A 15,272-nucleotide genomic window follows, 5' to 3' on the forward strand; every position below is an offset into this window, starting at 1 on the left:
ATTATATGATAATAACACAATTTACATGTATTTATACATTCTACTGTTAATGGACATATTTGGGTTGGTTCCAGTTTTTACTATTATAAATAATGCTTCATTGAACATTCTTGTACATGTCCTTTGAACATATATGCCCATTTCTATTGGGTGTGTAACTAGGAGGGATTTTAAGTGTACAAATGTATACTTCCAACAGCAGCAAATGAGAGTTGTAGTTATTGATGTCCTTACCAAACTTGGTATTGTCGCTTTCATTTTAGCCATTCTTATGGGTGTTTAGTTATACTGCATTTTGCTTTTAATTTGAATTCTCCGGTGATTGATAAAGTTGAGTATCTTTTTATATTTCTATTGGCTGTTTCACGAGCCTCTTTTGAGAAGTTCCTGCTCAAGTCTTTTCCTTTTGTTGCTGGCTTCACTATCTTTCTCTTATTGATTTATAGATGTTCTTTATAATTCCTTTATTTAAATTTATATGTATTATACATATCTGTGGCTTGCCTTTTTACTTTCTTAATGGGTTCTTTTGTTGAACAGAAATTTAAAATTTTAATGTAGTCCTATTTGTCAATATTGTTCCTTTACGCCTAGTACTTTCTGAGTCCTGTTTAGGAAATTCCAAGGTCATGAAGATACTAGTCTGTGTTTTCTTTTAAATGTTTTTTTTTAACCTTTCACGTTTAGAACTAGCCTGTGTTCGCCAGAAACTGTTGCTTTCTCTGTCCCTTGGCAGTGGTTCCTCTTTTGGTGCAAAGCCTAGAATCTCAGCCTCCTGCCCACACCTAGAATCAGCACATGTACCCAGGGCAAAAGCAGCTGCAGCAGATGGCTCACCTCTGTGAGATTCTCTCCCTCTCTGCAGTGTTAACCCTTCCAGTTCTTGTTGTCTTAGCACTTCTCTACTGCCTACAAAAAGATGATTTCTATATTTTATTTGGCTTTTCTGAATGTTATGTGCAGAGACACTGGTTTGCCTCTAACTTTATCTATTAGAAGTAGAAATGATCCCTTTAGCTTTTTAAACATTCTCAAATCTCTCCCATTGAAAACATATCATACCGTTCATTGATCCTACATCTCCTCCTTGGTACTTTGTATTACCAAAAACAGTTTTTGCCTCTATACATTAATTTTTGCCTCACTATCACAAAATTCTGGTCCTCATTTTACCAATCTCTTAGCAGCATTTGACTTAGTTGAACACTTGCTCCTTCTTGAAACACTCTTTCTTCCCTGGCATTCATGATATAATACTGTCTTGATCTTTCTCTTGGTTCTCTGAATTTTTGTCCTTTGCAGACTCATCTTCTTCCTGTTCTGCAAGTATTGTGAGTTCAGAGATACAGGTCTAAGCCTTCTTCTCCTTTCATTCTGTTCTCTTCCTTGGTGATCTCAAGATCATGTTTTCAATTACTGCCTGTACCTAAATAGCTCATAAATTTACATCTCCATTTCAGACTACTCCTGAACTTCCAACTACTATACTCAGTTGCGTGATGGATATCCTCACTGGGATGACCAAAAAACACTTCAAACTCAAAATGTCTCAAAAAGAACTTATGATCTATCTGTTCTATTATAAAAATCTAGAAACTCAGAGGTTATCCATAAGAATTATTTTCCCTTACATATATATAGTCTCTTGAATCTGTTTCTTTCCATCTTGACAGCTGCCTTCTTAAGCTACCCTCATTCCCCTAGATTGGTCTCATGACCACATTCTTCCTCTCACACTATGGTTCCTTTTTATTCTCCTTTGTAGTTACTTTGGCCTTTCAGTTTCTCAAAAGTATGTTGCTTTCTCCTATCAGCGTACATTTTTGCACGCTCTTCCCTCTGCCTGGAATGCTCTTTCCCATATTCCCTCTCCCTTCTAAGTTCTCTTCTACCTTTAGATTTCAGTTCACTCATTACTTACTCAGGAATCCTTTCCTGACTAGGTTATTACCCCCACGTTATATGCTCTCACAGCTCCATGGAGTTTTCTGTTGTAGCATTTGTCATTGTTATACTTTTCATAATTTTTAAAATTAGTCACTGGATAGTAAGCACTATAAGAGTAGGGACCCTGTGTGTTTCTGGTCATCATTGTATTCCCTAGCACCTCATATACTTCGTGGCATCTAGGAGGCATTCAGTAAATATTTGTTGAATGCACTAATCAGTTTTCTCCCTGCTCATAGCTGAAGTGAAGCGTGTTGGAGATACACTCTTGGGAATGGCTACACAGTGTGTGCAAGTGAAGAATGTGGTCAAGACCTCGCCTCAGACTCTGTCCAACCTTTGCCTGAAGATCAATGTCAAACTTGGTGGCATTAACAACATCCTAGTTCCACACCAACGGTATGAACTCTATTGCCCACTTGCCCTTGTCAAGCAAGGTACCATACTGGTGATTGATGAAAAGATAGGACCCTGTCCAGGCCAAGTGAATCACACACAAGGGAGAGAGGACCAAAGTGGGTGCTAGATGGTGCTAGGAAGAGAAGACCCAAGTCCTCACCATTTGTTTTCTCTTCCTTGTTTAGCTCTGCTGTCTTTCAACAACCAGTGATATTCCTGGGAGCAGATGTTACACACCCCCCAGCAGGGGATGGGAAAAAACCTTCTATCACAGCAGTGAGTGTTACTTTCCAACTTCCTCATAAGGTTCTTCTCTTAGCTCTGGGCCCCCAAGACTACACATGATTTCCTTCCCTTAGCTCTGGTGCTTGACCCTTCACAAGATCTTTTTATTTCAGCTGATCATCCCCATTAACCACTCCCTTGGTTTCTTAATAAAACTAACTCTGCATGGCATTTTCTTTTCAGAGAGAGAGCAGTGAGAGTGTAGGCTGTGGCCAGAGACTTGGCCCTGTCTCCATCACTTTTGTTCTGTGTTCGAGTTTCCCTCTCTCTCTCTCTGTGCCCACTTTTGGAATATGAACATATCTCTTCTCTGAAATCCCTTTTAAGGGAGTTACTTAGTTGCTGCGATTGTCCTTTACTCTTCCCCATCCCTACCCCTGATCCACCTAGTAGATTAGATAGCTCTCCAATCCCTCTCCTGACATCTTTGCTCCCTGTCTCATAGGGGCTTCTGAATTGGCTAAAGGGACCAGGCCTTCTTTCCCACTTCTCTTTCTTCAACCCTCAAGTTTCTCTAGGCAGACTGGGCCTCTCTCAGTAAATGTGGGGAACTCTATACTATGCTTATCTTTAATTTCCTTGTGGCCATCCATCCTAGTAGGCTTTGGCTATTGTCCCCTTAGAAAATGATGTTATTCCACCACCCACAAGAACACTCTTCACTGTGGTTCCTAGCGTAGATTAGCACTTGAATTGAAAAAAAAAGATAAACTTGTTTTTGAATGAGGTCACTCTTTGAGCTAGTAGTGCCAAACCTTCACATGCCCCTCTGCAAGAAGTAGGGAAATCAAACTTATCAAGTACCTACTGTGTGTTAGGCCCTGTACAAGATGACTTATATGTGCTTCAACAGCACTGCAAGTAGGTGGTATTCTTATCTCCATTTCAGAGGAGGAACAAGAAGATCACGTGGATTAAGTAACTTCCACACGTGTGATAGAACAGAGATTGAACCAGGGCTTATTGAATCCAAAAAACCTCATTCAATTGCATAGTTGTTTTGCTAAGAGGCCTTTCCCCAAACCCAGAACCTAACAGTGTTGGGAGGGTGGAGGTTCTGGGAGCTTATCCTGCCTCTTTGGTTATCAGGTGGTAGGCAGTATGGATGCCCACCCCAGCCGTTACTGTGCTACTGTGCGGGTGCAGCGACCTCGGCAGGAGATCATTGAAGACTTATCCTACATGGTACGTGAGCTGCTCATCCAGTTCTACAAGTCCACCCGCTTCAAGCCTACCCGCATCATCTTCTACCGAGATGGGGTTCCTGAAGGCCAGCTCCCCCAGGTAGGGCCCACAATAGGTCAAGAAAACCTCACATTGAGGCCAGGGGGCCTGATGGTAGCAGAGAGTACTGCTGTCTTTTCTGAGCTGTTGACACTGGGAGGTGCTACTACTTAGGGAGGTTTGCTAAATGGAGTAGTCTTGGAAGCAGAGATCACAATTGAGAGATGGCGTGTACAATCACTGATAGACCTTTCTTCTTGTAATAAGTGTAATCAGTGCCTATTTACTAGTTGGTCCATGTTGAAGACTGATTCTTTAGACCAGTGGTTCTCAAACTTTAGCATCCATCAGAATCGTTTGGAGAGCTTATTAAAGTAGTTTGCAGAGCTCTACCCTTAGAATTTCTGCTTCAGTGAGTCTAGGATGGGGCCCTAAAATTTGTAGCTCTGACAGGTTCTTAGGTGATGCTGCTGGTCTGGAGACCACACTTTGAGAATCACTGCTATTGACCTTCACGATGTTCCTCCTATTCTTTCTCCCTGCTAAGCCTTCATATTCTGTTGTTTAGATTAGTGTACTGAACTGGTCTCCTTGACTACCATTTAATACATAGTAATATAACTACCATTTATTGGGTACCTCTTATGTGCCGTAAACTGAGCTAAGCACTTTGTATGTATTTCTATTTAATGCTTACAATAACCCTATGAAATAATTATTATTCCACTTGATAGATGATGAAACTGAGGCTTGAAAATGTTAAATGATTTCTTCAGTGTCATCCAGGCTAGTAAGTGGTAGAGCTGGGATTCAGACAAATTGGTTAGATTCCAAAGTTCATGCTCTTAACCATTATGCTCAATTTCCTCCAAGTCATACAGTGTTTCCTAAAATGCCAGATGCATTTATCATAACATGTCTGTGTTTAGAGATGTCTAGTGACCTCACATAGCCTGGGGTTAAAATTCAAACTGCTTACTAAGCAAAGCAGTCAGTGGTTATTAAGCCACTACTAGGTTTTTTGTGTTTTTACTTAATTATTTGTTTTAGTCTTCACAACAGTTTTGTGAAGCTGATCTTATTAGTAACTTTAGTCAGTATGGAGAAAATGAGACTTAAAGGGGTTAAGTAACTTGCTCAAGGTAATAAAATTAGATAAAGCTTGGGTTTAAACCTAGTTCTAATTGATTCTAAATTGTATTTACTTCTGCCATACAGTTTTTACTCCCTATACCTGACATCCAAGGCCACAAGGCAACTACTGACTATGGTTTTTCACCTGTGGCTTCTTGAGCTAGTCCATTTTTGTATAATACTGCTTTTTTTCAGGACTGAATTTATCTAGTCCCTCTACACCCATTTCTGAACTATGTGTCTAGTCTTCTATGGTGGTCCCAATCCTGTCTGCTCTTAGAGCTCATGGGTAACTTCCATTTTCCTTCTGATCCTAAATTCAGCCTTACTTTGGGCATTGTGATTTCTCTCTGAACCTTGGTTCTGTGTCTTTATGTTAGGTCTAATTATACATAGGAACCAGGTGAGTGCTCTCTGCTGATACTAAGCCTCCCAGCTAAGCCTTATAGGAACATATCAGGTGAACTGTCTACAGGCATACCTCGTTTTATTGCACTTTGCTTTATTGTGCTTCGCAGATACTGCATTTTTTACAAATTGAAGGTTTGTGGCAACCCTGCGTCCAGCAAGTGTGTCGGCACCATTTTTCCAACAGCATTTGCTAAAACTTCATGGCTCTGTATCACATTTTGATAATTCTTGCAGTATTTCAAACTTTTTTTTTATTATTATATTTGTTATGGTGATCTGTGATCAGTGATCTTTGATGTTACTACTACGACTCACTGGCTCAGGTGATAGTTAGCAATTTTTAGCCATAAAGTATTTTTTAATTAAGGTATATACTTTTTTTTTTTAGACATACTGCTACTGCACACTTAATAGACTATAGCATAGTGTAAGCATAACTTTCATATGCACTGGGAAACCAAAAAAATCATGTGACTTACTTTATTGTAGTGATCTGGAACTGAACCCACAATATCTCCGAGGTATGCCTGTATAAGGCTGATTTTGGTAGGAAGGGCTTATCATCTCTAATGGTTGGGTATCAGCTTATAAAGAGAGGCTGAACAAAAAGCCGTATTACAAGTGGCAACCCCTTAGTTCAGAAAGATGCGTGAACTCAAGAGGAGCTGTATGTCTCTTTGTCTCCCTCCTCACCCTGTGCCTAGATCCTCCACTATGAGCTGCTGGCCATTCGTGATGCCTGCATCAAACTGGAAAAGGACTACCAGCCCGGGATCACTTATATTGTGGTGCAGAAACGCCATCACACCCGCCTTTTTTGTGCTGACAAGAATGAGCGAGTGAGTGAGGGATTGAGGAAGCCACCCATACCCTTATCTTGTCTCCCTTCTCTTAATATGGAAGAAGCCCTTGAAATAAAATCTGGGGATTTAGTCCTTGGCCTGTCCATCTTCCCTGGTCCCTTTCTTCCCCTTAGCTCTTGTGGTCCTTCCTCTGCTGCTTCCTTCCCTTTGTTTCCCCCTTCTCCCCTCCTTCCCTTATACTTCATCTCCCTCCTCCTAGCTCCCTGGCCTATAGACCCCATATATAGACCAGCTCCCAGAGAAGGGAAAGGGAACTTCCATTTATTGAACTTCTCCTATGTGCCAGACACTGTACAAGGCGTCTTCCTCACAGCAGCCCTGTGAGGTAGGTACTGTTATTATCTCCAGTTTAGCCTCAGAAAGGTTAAATGACTTGCTAAGATCACACAGCTAATAAATGGTGAAAGCAGCACTTAAACACAGGTCTGTATGACTTTAGAAGCCTATTATTTCAATTCCCAGTACCCTCTGGGAATAGCAGCTTCTACTTTACTCTTGGGATTCTGATGGAATCAGATTAGAATTGAGTCGGGGCCCTAGTTAGGGTCATGCAGGTCTTGGGATCTCGGTTGTCTTTGTCTCTATACAGATTGGGAAGAGTGGTAACATCCCAGCTGGGACCACTGTGGACACCAACATCACCCACCCATTTGAGTTTGACTTCTATCTGTGCAGCCACGCAGGCATCCAGGTAGCTGGGCTATGTCCTGGGATTTCCAATGGGTCAAAGATTAGTTGATTATTCCCACTGCCTCTAGAATATATCATTCCTCACTGAGTGGCATTCAAATCAGGATTGTTCTCTTAATAAGCCCTTCGTGCACTTGAACATGAGTGCACTTTGAACGTCTTAGGCAGGTTGCCCATAAGATGAGTGCTTTATGACATAGGTGGCTTTGTGTCTGCCTTTTCATAGGTGGGTCTTCCAACCCAGCCATACTCTTAATAGTGAGCCTGTTCCTTATCGTCAACCATCCCCTCTGCCCAACCTGGGGCCCCTCACCTTCCTATCTTCCCAGGGCACCAGCCGACCATCCCATTACTATGTCCTTTGGGATGACAACCGTTTCACAGCGGATGAGCTCCAGATCTTGACGTACCAGCTGTGCCACACTTACGTACGATGCACACGCTCCGTCTCAATTCCAGCACCTGCCTACTATGCCCGCTTGGTGGCTTTCCGGGCACGATACCACCTAGTGGACAAGGAGCATGACAGGTGAGGCCTGGGATCAGGCTGGCTTCCTTTTTGCTTCAGCCTCTGGTACCAGACCCTCTCAATTTTCCTTGGGTAGTAGGAAATGAGTATTGTCCGATTTGATGTCCTTGGGCTCGTCAGCCCAAATCTGGGTTGGGGTTTTCTCTTAAATTGTTATGGGAATTGGCATCCTAGGGGTGGGGGAAGGAATTAGCAGCTCAGTTCACCAGGAAGGACTTCTTTCATTTTTCCTTTTCAGTGGAGAGGGGAGCCACATATCGGGGCAGAGCAATGGGCGGGACCCCCAGGCCCTGGCCAAAGCCGTGCAGGTTCACCAGGATACTCTGCGCACCATGTACTTCGCTTGAAGGCAGAACGCTGTTACCTCACTGGATAGAAGAAAGCTTTCCAAGCCCCAAGAGCTGTGCCGCCCAAATCCAGAGGAAGCAGGGAGGAGGGAGGTGGGGCAGGGAGGAATGCAGAAGGCCTTGTTTCCTCTACAGAGGGGGCGAAAGGGTGGGGAACAGGGCCAGTAAGCCAGACCACCAGCCAGAAATCTCTGATATTCACCTCATGCCCTCCACCCCTCACCCCATCTTGTCACATCTGGCCCTGACTCCACTGGACCAAGAGAGGCAGCCCCGGTGCCCACCATACACACAGATGTCGCATGTGACTCACAGTGCTAAAGACTCATGCCTGACAGCTTGGTAAGGTCGGCCCTGCAGCCCTGCAGACAAAAGCTGGTAGGTTTGGGTTTGATACTTTAGATGGGAAAGTGAGGGGCTTGAAAAGTGGGTGGGAGGAGGGAAGGATTTTTTAGGAGCCTTAATCAGAAAAGGTCTAGATTTGTTTAAGAAGAAAAACGAAACCAGATGCAGATCAATATTTTAGGATACTAGATGTTTTAATGGGTTGAGAATCCAGCTTGTAGGAAGATTTTTAATGCTAATGATTTGGTTGCCCCTCCCCCAGCTGCCACTCCTCTTTCCCTTATTCCTCTTTTTCCACCTTTTCTACCCCACCTTACACCTTCTCCCTGACAGACATCCAGCCCCTAGTAAGACTTAAGGCACTATGGCACTTAGCTCTGAAGTGACACGACCCTGTCTTCCTTCCGCCTGCTGGTGGGTAACCAGTGCCTTCCCTGTAACGGTAATGCTGCAGAACTGCAACCTTTTGTACCTATTTTTGGGGGGGTGGGGGCGGGGTGGGGGTGGGAGAGGAGGTAGGTGGGGATGAAATACCCCTAACCCAACAAGCCTCCAGCCAGAGCGCCAGCTATTTTGCATTTGAAGGAGTTGACTTCCATATTCATTGAGCTTTTAAAAAGATCGCCACCTCAAGATGGTTAAAATCCATTGACATTTGCACTTTCAGACATGACAAGTCTCTCGGAGCTGCTGAGGTGACTGGCCTCTGGCCTTTCCACTTACGTCTCCTTTCTTCCTGTCCCTGCTTCCTCCCCACCTGCCTGGGTCTGGAGTTACTTTCATAGCATTTCTCACTCTTGGCTTCTTTTTTTTCCCTGACGATCAAGTCTGTTTATGTTTCAATATTTTTTAACTGGGGTGTCTTTTAACAAACGATCCTTAGGTCTAAAATAAGAAAAAAAAAAAAAAAGCAAAAACTAAATGTTATTTTTATACCATAACTTGAGTCTATTGCCAAAATCTGGAAATCCCTCCCATGCCCAATGAGTTTACATCCCAGAAACATTGAGCCGTCAGAAGGAACTATGTACCTGACTTGTTCTTTGGCCTGGCTCTGTAGGGGGTGGTTATCTCCCCAAGGTGGGGCTCAGTCTCCACCCTCCTCTGTGCAGATAATATCTTTCTCTTGCTGCAGGCACCCCTTCTGCACTGCCCTGCACTCTTTTCTGCAAGTGCATCTTCCCTTCCTCTGGAGTGTCCTCTGACACTTTGGCTTATCCCAGATTTCAGTGTGTCCTGTGGATAGGCTGGGGAATTTTGCTGCTCCCTTTTGCTTCTGTTTACACAAATGAATTTTTCCTGATTTCCCACTAGGGCATGTGAGTGGGTGGCATGGGCTTTTTAAAAAATTTTTTCCTGTCTTCCTGGGTAGAGATGGGGTTTGGCTGTGTTGCAGAACTGGAAAAGTAGGGGGTTCTAGCTTGGGGCCTGTTGGCCTTGAAGCAAGGCTTCCTCATTTCTTGACTGTTCATTTTTTCCTGTCCCACTGCTTGGGATGAGGAGTTGCAGCTTCAGTGTGGAAATTCCTCTTTTTGAGGAGCCTGGGCTTGGGCTTGCCCCAATCTGGTGATGAAGCCACGACACTTTAGACCTAGCTCAGGCTTGGAGGCCAGCCAGAGGAAGGCTGGTCTGAATATGGGCGTATGAAGTTAGAGCTACCATTTCCCCTCCCCAGCAGCCTTTGTACAGACCCAGATTTGCTATGCAAAACAGTCTATCCCAGGTTCTGTTCTGGTTGGCTACTTTGTTCAGCAACTTCACAAAACGTAGCACAAACATTGATTATGGAGAAGGCATCAGGGCTGTTGAGTAGCTCTTCCTTTACTTCTTTCCTGCTGGCTACAGTGTGGGGTGCCCCATGGGCACAGCCCAGCTGAAGAACAGAATGGAGGGCTCTGGGAGGAGGCAGCTCACTGGAGAGCCTACATTCCTTACACAAGTGCCTAAAGAGAGTGATGCCAACACTCCATCTGCCCTGTCCATCGCCTTCATATACTGTCTATTTTGTGTTCAGTCACCCTTTGGGGAGGGGAGTTCTCTTGGGACAGTGGGCTCTGAGTGTTCTCTTCTCGGGTATGTTTTGGGGCTGGGATCAGGGCAGTATTCCTGGAGGGTCCAGTCATTCACCAGCATTTTGCAAATGTCCATTGAGAGCTGGTGGCAGCCACCTACTCTTAGCAGCAAGTTTGTGTTCTCTCCTTTTTGTCTCTTTGCCTCACTCTGTCCAGTTGGGTTTTGAGCTGAGGCTTGACATGCATTTTTTAGCCCTTTGGCATTGTACATGCCATTTAAGAAATAAAAGCAAAAGAAACAGCTTGGGCAGTGGCAAGAATATGACATCTTGCTGTGATTTTCTCTATTTCGTTTTATCTTTGAAACTTGAAAAACACCCTTGACCTTGAGGATTACTCTTGTTTGAAAGGTGGTGCATGCAGATTGAGAAGTGGTGTTGGCAACAAGCTTTGGCTTTCTTTGATTTCGTTCAAGTGGTGCTTCTTACTTAGGCTCTGAAGAAGCTCTGGGGAGACCCCAGCCTCATCCTCTTAGAGAAGTCTCCTGCTCCCTTTGTTCCACTCTTTTACCTTCCTTTTCCTCTTCTCTCTTTCCCTGGCCTCCTTTTATTTTATTTTCTGTTCACTCAGCTTGCTTGCTGGCCTCCCTGCCTGTCTGCCTTTGTGATGATGAATTCTCTGCATGGCTAAAATGATCGCACTGTTCGCTGACAAGGTCAGGCTTAGCTCCTCGGCTGCAGAAGACCAAGAATCTTCTTCCCAAGCCCAGTGATGTCCTCACTGGGCTGGACTGCCCCCAAACTTACGTGAGGGCATAGCAGAAGGCCTGCCCAACTGGCATGAAATCAGGAGGGCTTCTGGCAACTTCCACACCTGTCCACTCTTTGGAGTTGGTTTCTCTCATTGCTTTTTCTAGATCTGGTTTCATTTCTCTCTACCTGGGACCTCCCTTTTCTGAGGATGTCCTAGGGTTGACCTACTTGGTTATCCAGCGTTGAAGGGTTAGGGGATAGACATGGGGGAAGAAGAGAGGAATGAGAAGAGAATGGAGAGAATTTGGCTAAAATCTGGGAAAGGAGAGCGCTGCTCATTGATCACTTTTCCAGTCCAGCCTAACTCACTGGGGCTGAGGTGCTACTGCTGGCCGCTGGGGATAAGCCTAAGGCTGTTGTTGTGGGAAACTTAGGCTTAGATTAATGCTGAAGAAGGTACCTAACAGTGTGAAACCTCCCTAAGAAGCTCCCACCTACTCAGTAGCTCCACTGCAGCCTCCTCTTTGGCTCAGCAATGATGTTCTTGGATAGTTTTCTTGTCCAGAATTCTGTAAATGAGGCCAGCAAGATGGGCAGCCAGGGGGACACTGTGACTTCTTAGCTGGCCCATAGGGTATCTGCAAGGCTGGTGGGACAGTGTTTTAGACCTGGCGTCATGTGCAACAAAGAAGGATGAAAGTTCCTTCCCCTTCAGGGTAGAGAGACATCTCTAACTAAAATGCAGTTTTGGAAATTACATTGGGGGAAGTTATTTTTATTTATATTTGCTGGGCGTAGGCCAATCCAGGATGGTAGCTGGGATGCCTTCCTTCTTAAAGTCTGATCATGGCAGGGTTATGCAGGGCACTCTTTCCTCTTTGGCCTTCTAAGCAGACTGGGGAGAAGGGATTCTCTGGTTTTCTCTTTTCGCCCATTTATTAGGACTTGCCTTCTCCCTGGACAGGGAGAGAGGCTAGGTTGGTGCTCTCCCCTTACTCTACTCCTACTGACTTAGAACCTCTGGCTGCTGTTTGGGAGCCCAAGAAAGGTAGTGGAGGTTATGGGCTCAAAACAAAAGAAAACAAAGCAAAAAAACAATAAGGTGGGGAAGGCAGATTTCCTTCTTTAAAAAGGAAAATAGGAAACCCTCCAAGGATTGTGCAAGTAAAGACAATATGTCAAATGCACTGACCCCCCTGGTGTAGTAGCAATAAGGAAAAATGAGATGACTTTCCTGTGCACACAGTCCAACCTGATTGGTGTGTGATGTTGCACTTAGCAGCCATCTGGTGGGCATGTGTGTCTACTCTGGGTTTCACTTTAGTTTCTAAACTTTTTATCCCTCTCAAGTCCAGCATGGGTGGGGAAATGTCCCTGGAGCCCCACAGCTGTGTACTTGTTTGCATTTGTTTCCCTTTGAGACTTGTGTTTGTGTCCTGCTTTGAGCTGTACCTTGTCCAGTCCATTGTAAAATTATCCCAGCAGCTGTAATGTACAGTTTCTTCTGAAGCAAGCAACAGCAGCAGCACAATTCTGTGTTTTATAAAGACAACAGTGGCTTCTATTTCTAAAGTGCGGTCTCTCTCTCTTTTTTTTTTCTTAGCAAAGCAAACTGTTGGGATTAATTATAATCTCTGATAGATTTTACGTTAGAATAACAGATTGTTAGAAGAGCAGAACCATCACTTTCTAAAGGAGTAAAGTGGGTAAAACAAATTCCGGAGTGTTGAAACTGCAGATTGTATGTAATCACTTCACAGGGCCTCCATTTATTCTTCATTCAACAAACATGCAAAGCACTGTGTCTAGAAGTATTATGAGGGGAGTAAGCAGGCACAATTCAAAAATGAGGAAAACAGTGTTTCTCTCTTTAAGGAGTTTAAAAAGTTTGGTGGTGGACATCAGTAGCCAGATGGTTCTCTGGTACCATTTAGAGAGATTATGAGGACTGGAACAAGGCTCTAGGGCTGTATCAGTGAAGATAGAAAGGAAAGCACAAATTGGAGAGACACTTGGGGAGATAGAATTAATAGGACTCCATGGATGATGGAGCAGGAAGAGAGTAGAGGCTAATAATGTTCACTCTTCTTGAGCAAGTGAGTATATTGGGATATTCCTCTAGCCAAGACTGGGGGGAAAGGGAGACTATAGAAGGAAGGTGGTACATTTTGTGAAGAAAGACAATTAGCCTTGTTTAGACTGAGTTTTGAGGTTCCCATGGGGTAACAAGGTTAAGGTTTCCAGTAAACATTTATGTTTTGGTGCTCAGGGAAGACTGCAAAACTGTAGTTATAGATATGGAATTCATAATCATATAGATGGTAGTTAAAACCATAGGAATGAACAAGATGGCTTAGAGAAAGAGTAGAGCAAGAGAAACCTAGCGTACGAATGTAGGAAACGAGATGAGGAGAGGAAGTAGAACCTAAGATGACAGATCACACGTAGATACCTTGTATGTTTTTGACTGCTTTAATGAGGTGGGAGAATAGTCAAGAGAGTGGAATAGGATTTAGGAAAGACAAGATTAACAACATGAAAACTGCAGTGAAGGGGGAGGGTTATTTTTTTCTACTTAGTTTGCTGTCTTCCACCCCATCTTGTCTGGGATCTCGTAAGTATATGGTCATTCTCCAGTATTTTTTGAAAATGAGCATTGGAAAACCCAACTTAAATGAGGCTAAGACTGGGACTTCCAGGTTGTTCACCACAACCACCAGCACCATTTCCACCTCCAGCTTCCTCCTATCCTCAGGAGATGCTTGTAAAAGAATAAAATAAACAAACCTAATTTTGTTCCTAACTAGTGTCATAGGTGGTGTTCCAGTGCACTCAGTAGCACTTAGCAACTTGCTCTATTTACTCTCATGACTTGTTTTCCCCAGAGCCTGTGAATTTCTAGGAGCAGAAGCTACATTCTATTCATTTTCATCATCTCAGGGCCATAGCGTGTATCGGCGGGGGCGGTCAATATTTGTGAGTAGAAATGAGCTAGAAATCTGTGGTTCTTGAGTACAGAGGGGAGAATTAAGAAGTGATACTGAGTCTACAGGATGGGCTCAGTATTCCTGAATCTTCAGGTAAGCAGAAACAACCAGATTATCATCACCTTTTCTTACTCTCACCCCAGCTTCAAGGTTCTATGATTTTGTGCCTTAAACTGTTGGTGCAGTTGTCAAGCATGTAAGTTCAGCATGCCTCCCTGGTACTCCTAGATTATTGTTATTTCTGTGTATTGGGGGAAGGTGACACAGAGAATGATTCTGGCACAGGGCCCAGTGAGAAATTTCAGTGGCAGTTAGTATGTACAAAAGTGGGCCTAGCATTTCTCTGGAGGCCAAGTGTTCAAATTGCTAACCTGTGGCTACCCTGCCAGATTTGCTTGGAAGCAAGCCAGCCAGACCCATGCTCCTTTTCACCAGCAAGGAGTAGTGAGGTTGGTTGGACTTGAAGAGCAAACTGGAACATGGAGGAGATTTTTCCCAGTTGAAACAAGACAAATTTTTGACCGTTAATGAAGCAGAAAGTGTTTAGCAGAGCGAATGGGAAGATAATCATTATACCACATTTTGGTTATAAATTTCATTGCCATAAATGAATGATGTTAAAAAGATTTCAGCATTTGGCTGTTGGTTGCTACTCAAGAGAAAAATATGGTGGGAGCCCAAGGCCTGATTTATCTGGTCCTAGAGCTCAAGGTTTGATTTAAGGCTTGTCCTAGCACCCCTGGATATCCCTTTTCAGGATTGGTTGAGCAGCCTTCCCTCTGCCCTGTCAGTTGGCACCATATACTGTAGCACATTCTTGTCTGTCAGGTGCCTTTAGGGTAGAATGAGGCTGTGTATTTGTTGGGTATCACTTGGCTTAATAGACCCCAGAATCACATGACAGTTAGGGTTTGGTGGCTAAAGGAAAGGGTTATAGTGCAAAAAGAAGAATATTTTCAAGTTCTGAGCCTGGGCCATCCTCAGACTACTGTCTGTACTGCTTAAATGTAAAGAAGCATCGAATTGGGAAATTAGCTCTCCATTTTTCTTCCTAGTTTTCAAGATATTTATTCCTTTGGCTGTAAGCTAAGGAGACCTGGAAGGCTTAGAAAGTGCACAGAGCATGACAGAAGCACTCTTTTCAAGCAGCAGTGTTGAGGAGCTGGAAAAGTGGACTTGCTGGAGGTGAGGTGCATTTAGAAGCTCTCCATTTAAGTACCACAACTACCTTCCCAGGATACCGTATCAAGAATTTTTTAGGCCACTGTGGCTTACCCTGCAGGAACACACTGTCCTCTTATTCTAGACTGCAGCAGCTTCACCACTGTCCTTTTGGCAGTGTCTTTT

General features: G+C 43.8%; 1 protein-coding gene across 5 annotated transcripts in view; it reads left to right on the forward strand.

Annotated features, from left to right (window-relative positions):
• Positions 1 to 12,510, forward strand: part of AGO1 (argonaute RISC component 1) — a 34,174-nt gene extending 21,664 nt beyond the window's left edge. For all 5 annotated transcript variants that reach the window (XM_067725468.1, XM_067725469.1, XM_067725466.1 and 2 more), the window contains 7 exons: positions 2,187 to 2,346; positions 2,532 to 2,622; positions 3,721 to 3,915; positions 6,105 to 6,239; positions 6,853 to 6,954; positions 7,283 to 7,482; positions 7,721 to 12,510. In XM_067725468.1, coding sequence (XP_067581569.1) covers positions 2,187 to 2,346; positions 2,532 to 2,622; positions 3,721 to 3,915; positions 6,105 to 6,239; positions 6,853 to 6,954; positions 7,283 to 7,482; positions 7,721 to 7,829 — 992 coding nt within the window. In that variant the 3' untranslated portion in view covers positions 7,830 to 12,510. The remainder of the gene's footprint in view (positions 1 to 2,186; positions 2,347 to 2,531; positions 2,623 to 3,720; positions 3,916 to 6,104; positions 6,240 to 6,852; positions 6,955 to 7,282; positions 7,483 to 7,720) is intronic.
• The last annotated feature ends 2,762 nt before the right edge of the window (positions 12,511 to 15,272 follow it).

Source organism: Pseudorca crassidens, chromosome 2 (assembly GCF_039906515.1).
Source record: "Pseudorca crassidens isolate mPseCra1 chromosome 2, mPseCra1.hap1, whole genome shotgun sequence".
In the NCBI taxonomy this organism is placed as follows: Eukaryota; Metazoa; Chordata; class Mammalia; order Artiodactyla; family Delphinidae; genus Pseudorca; species Pseudorca crassidens.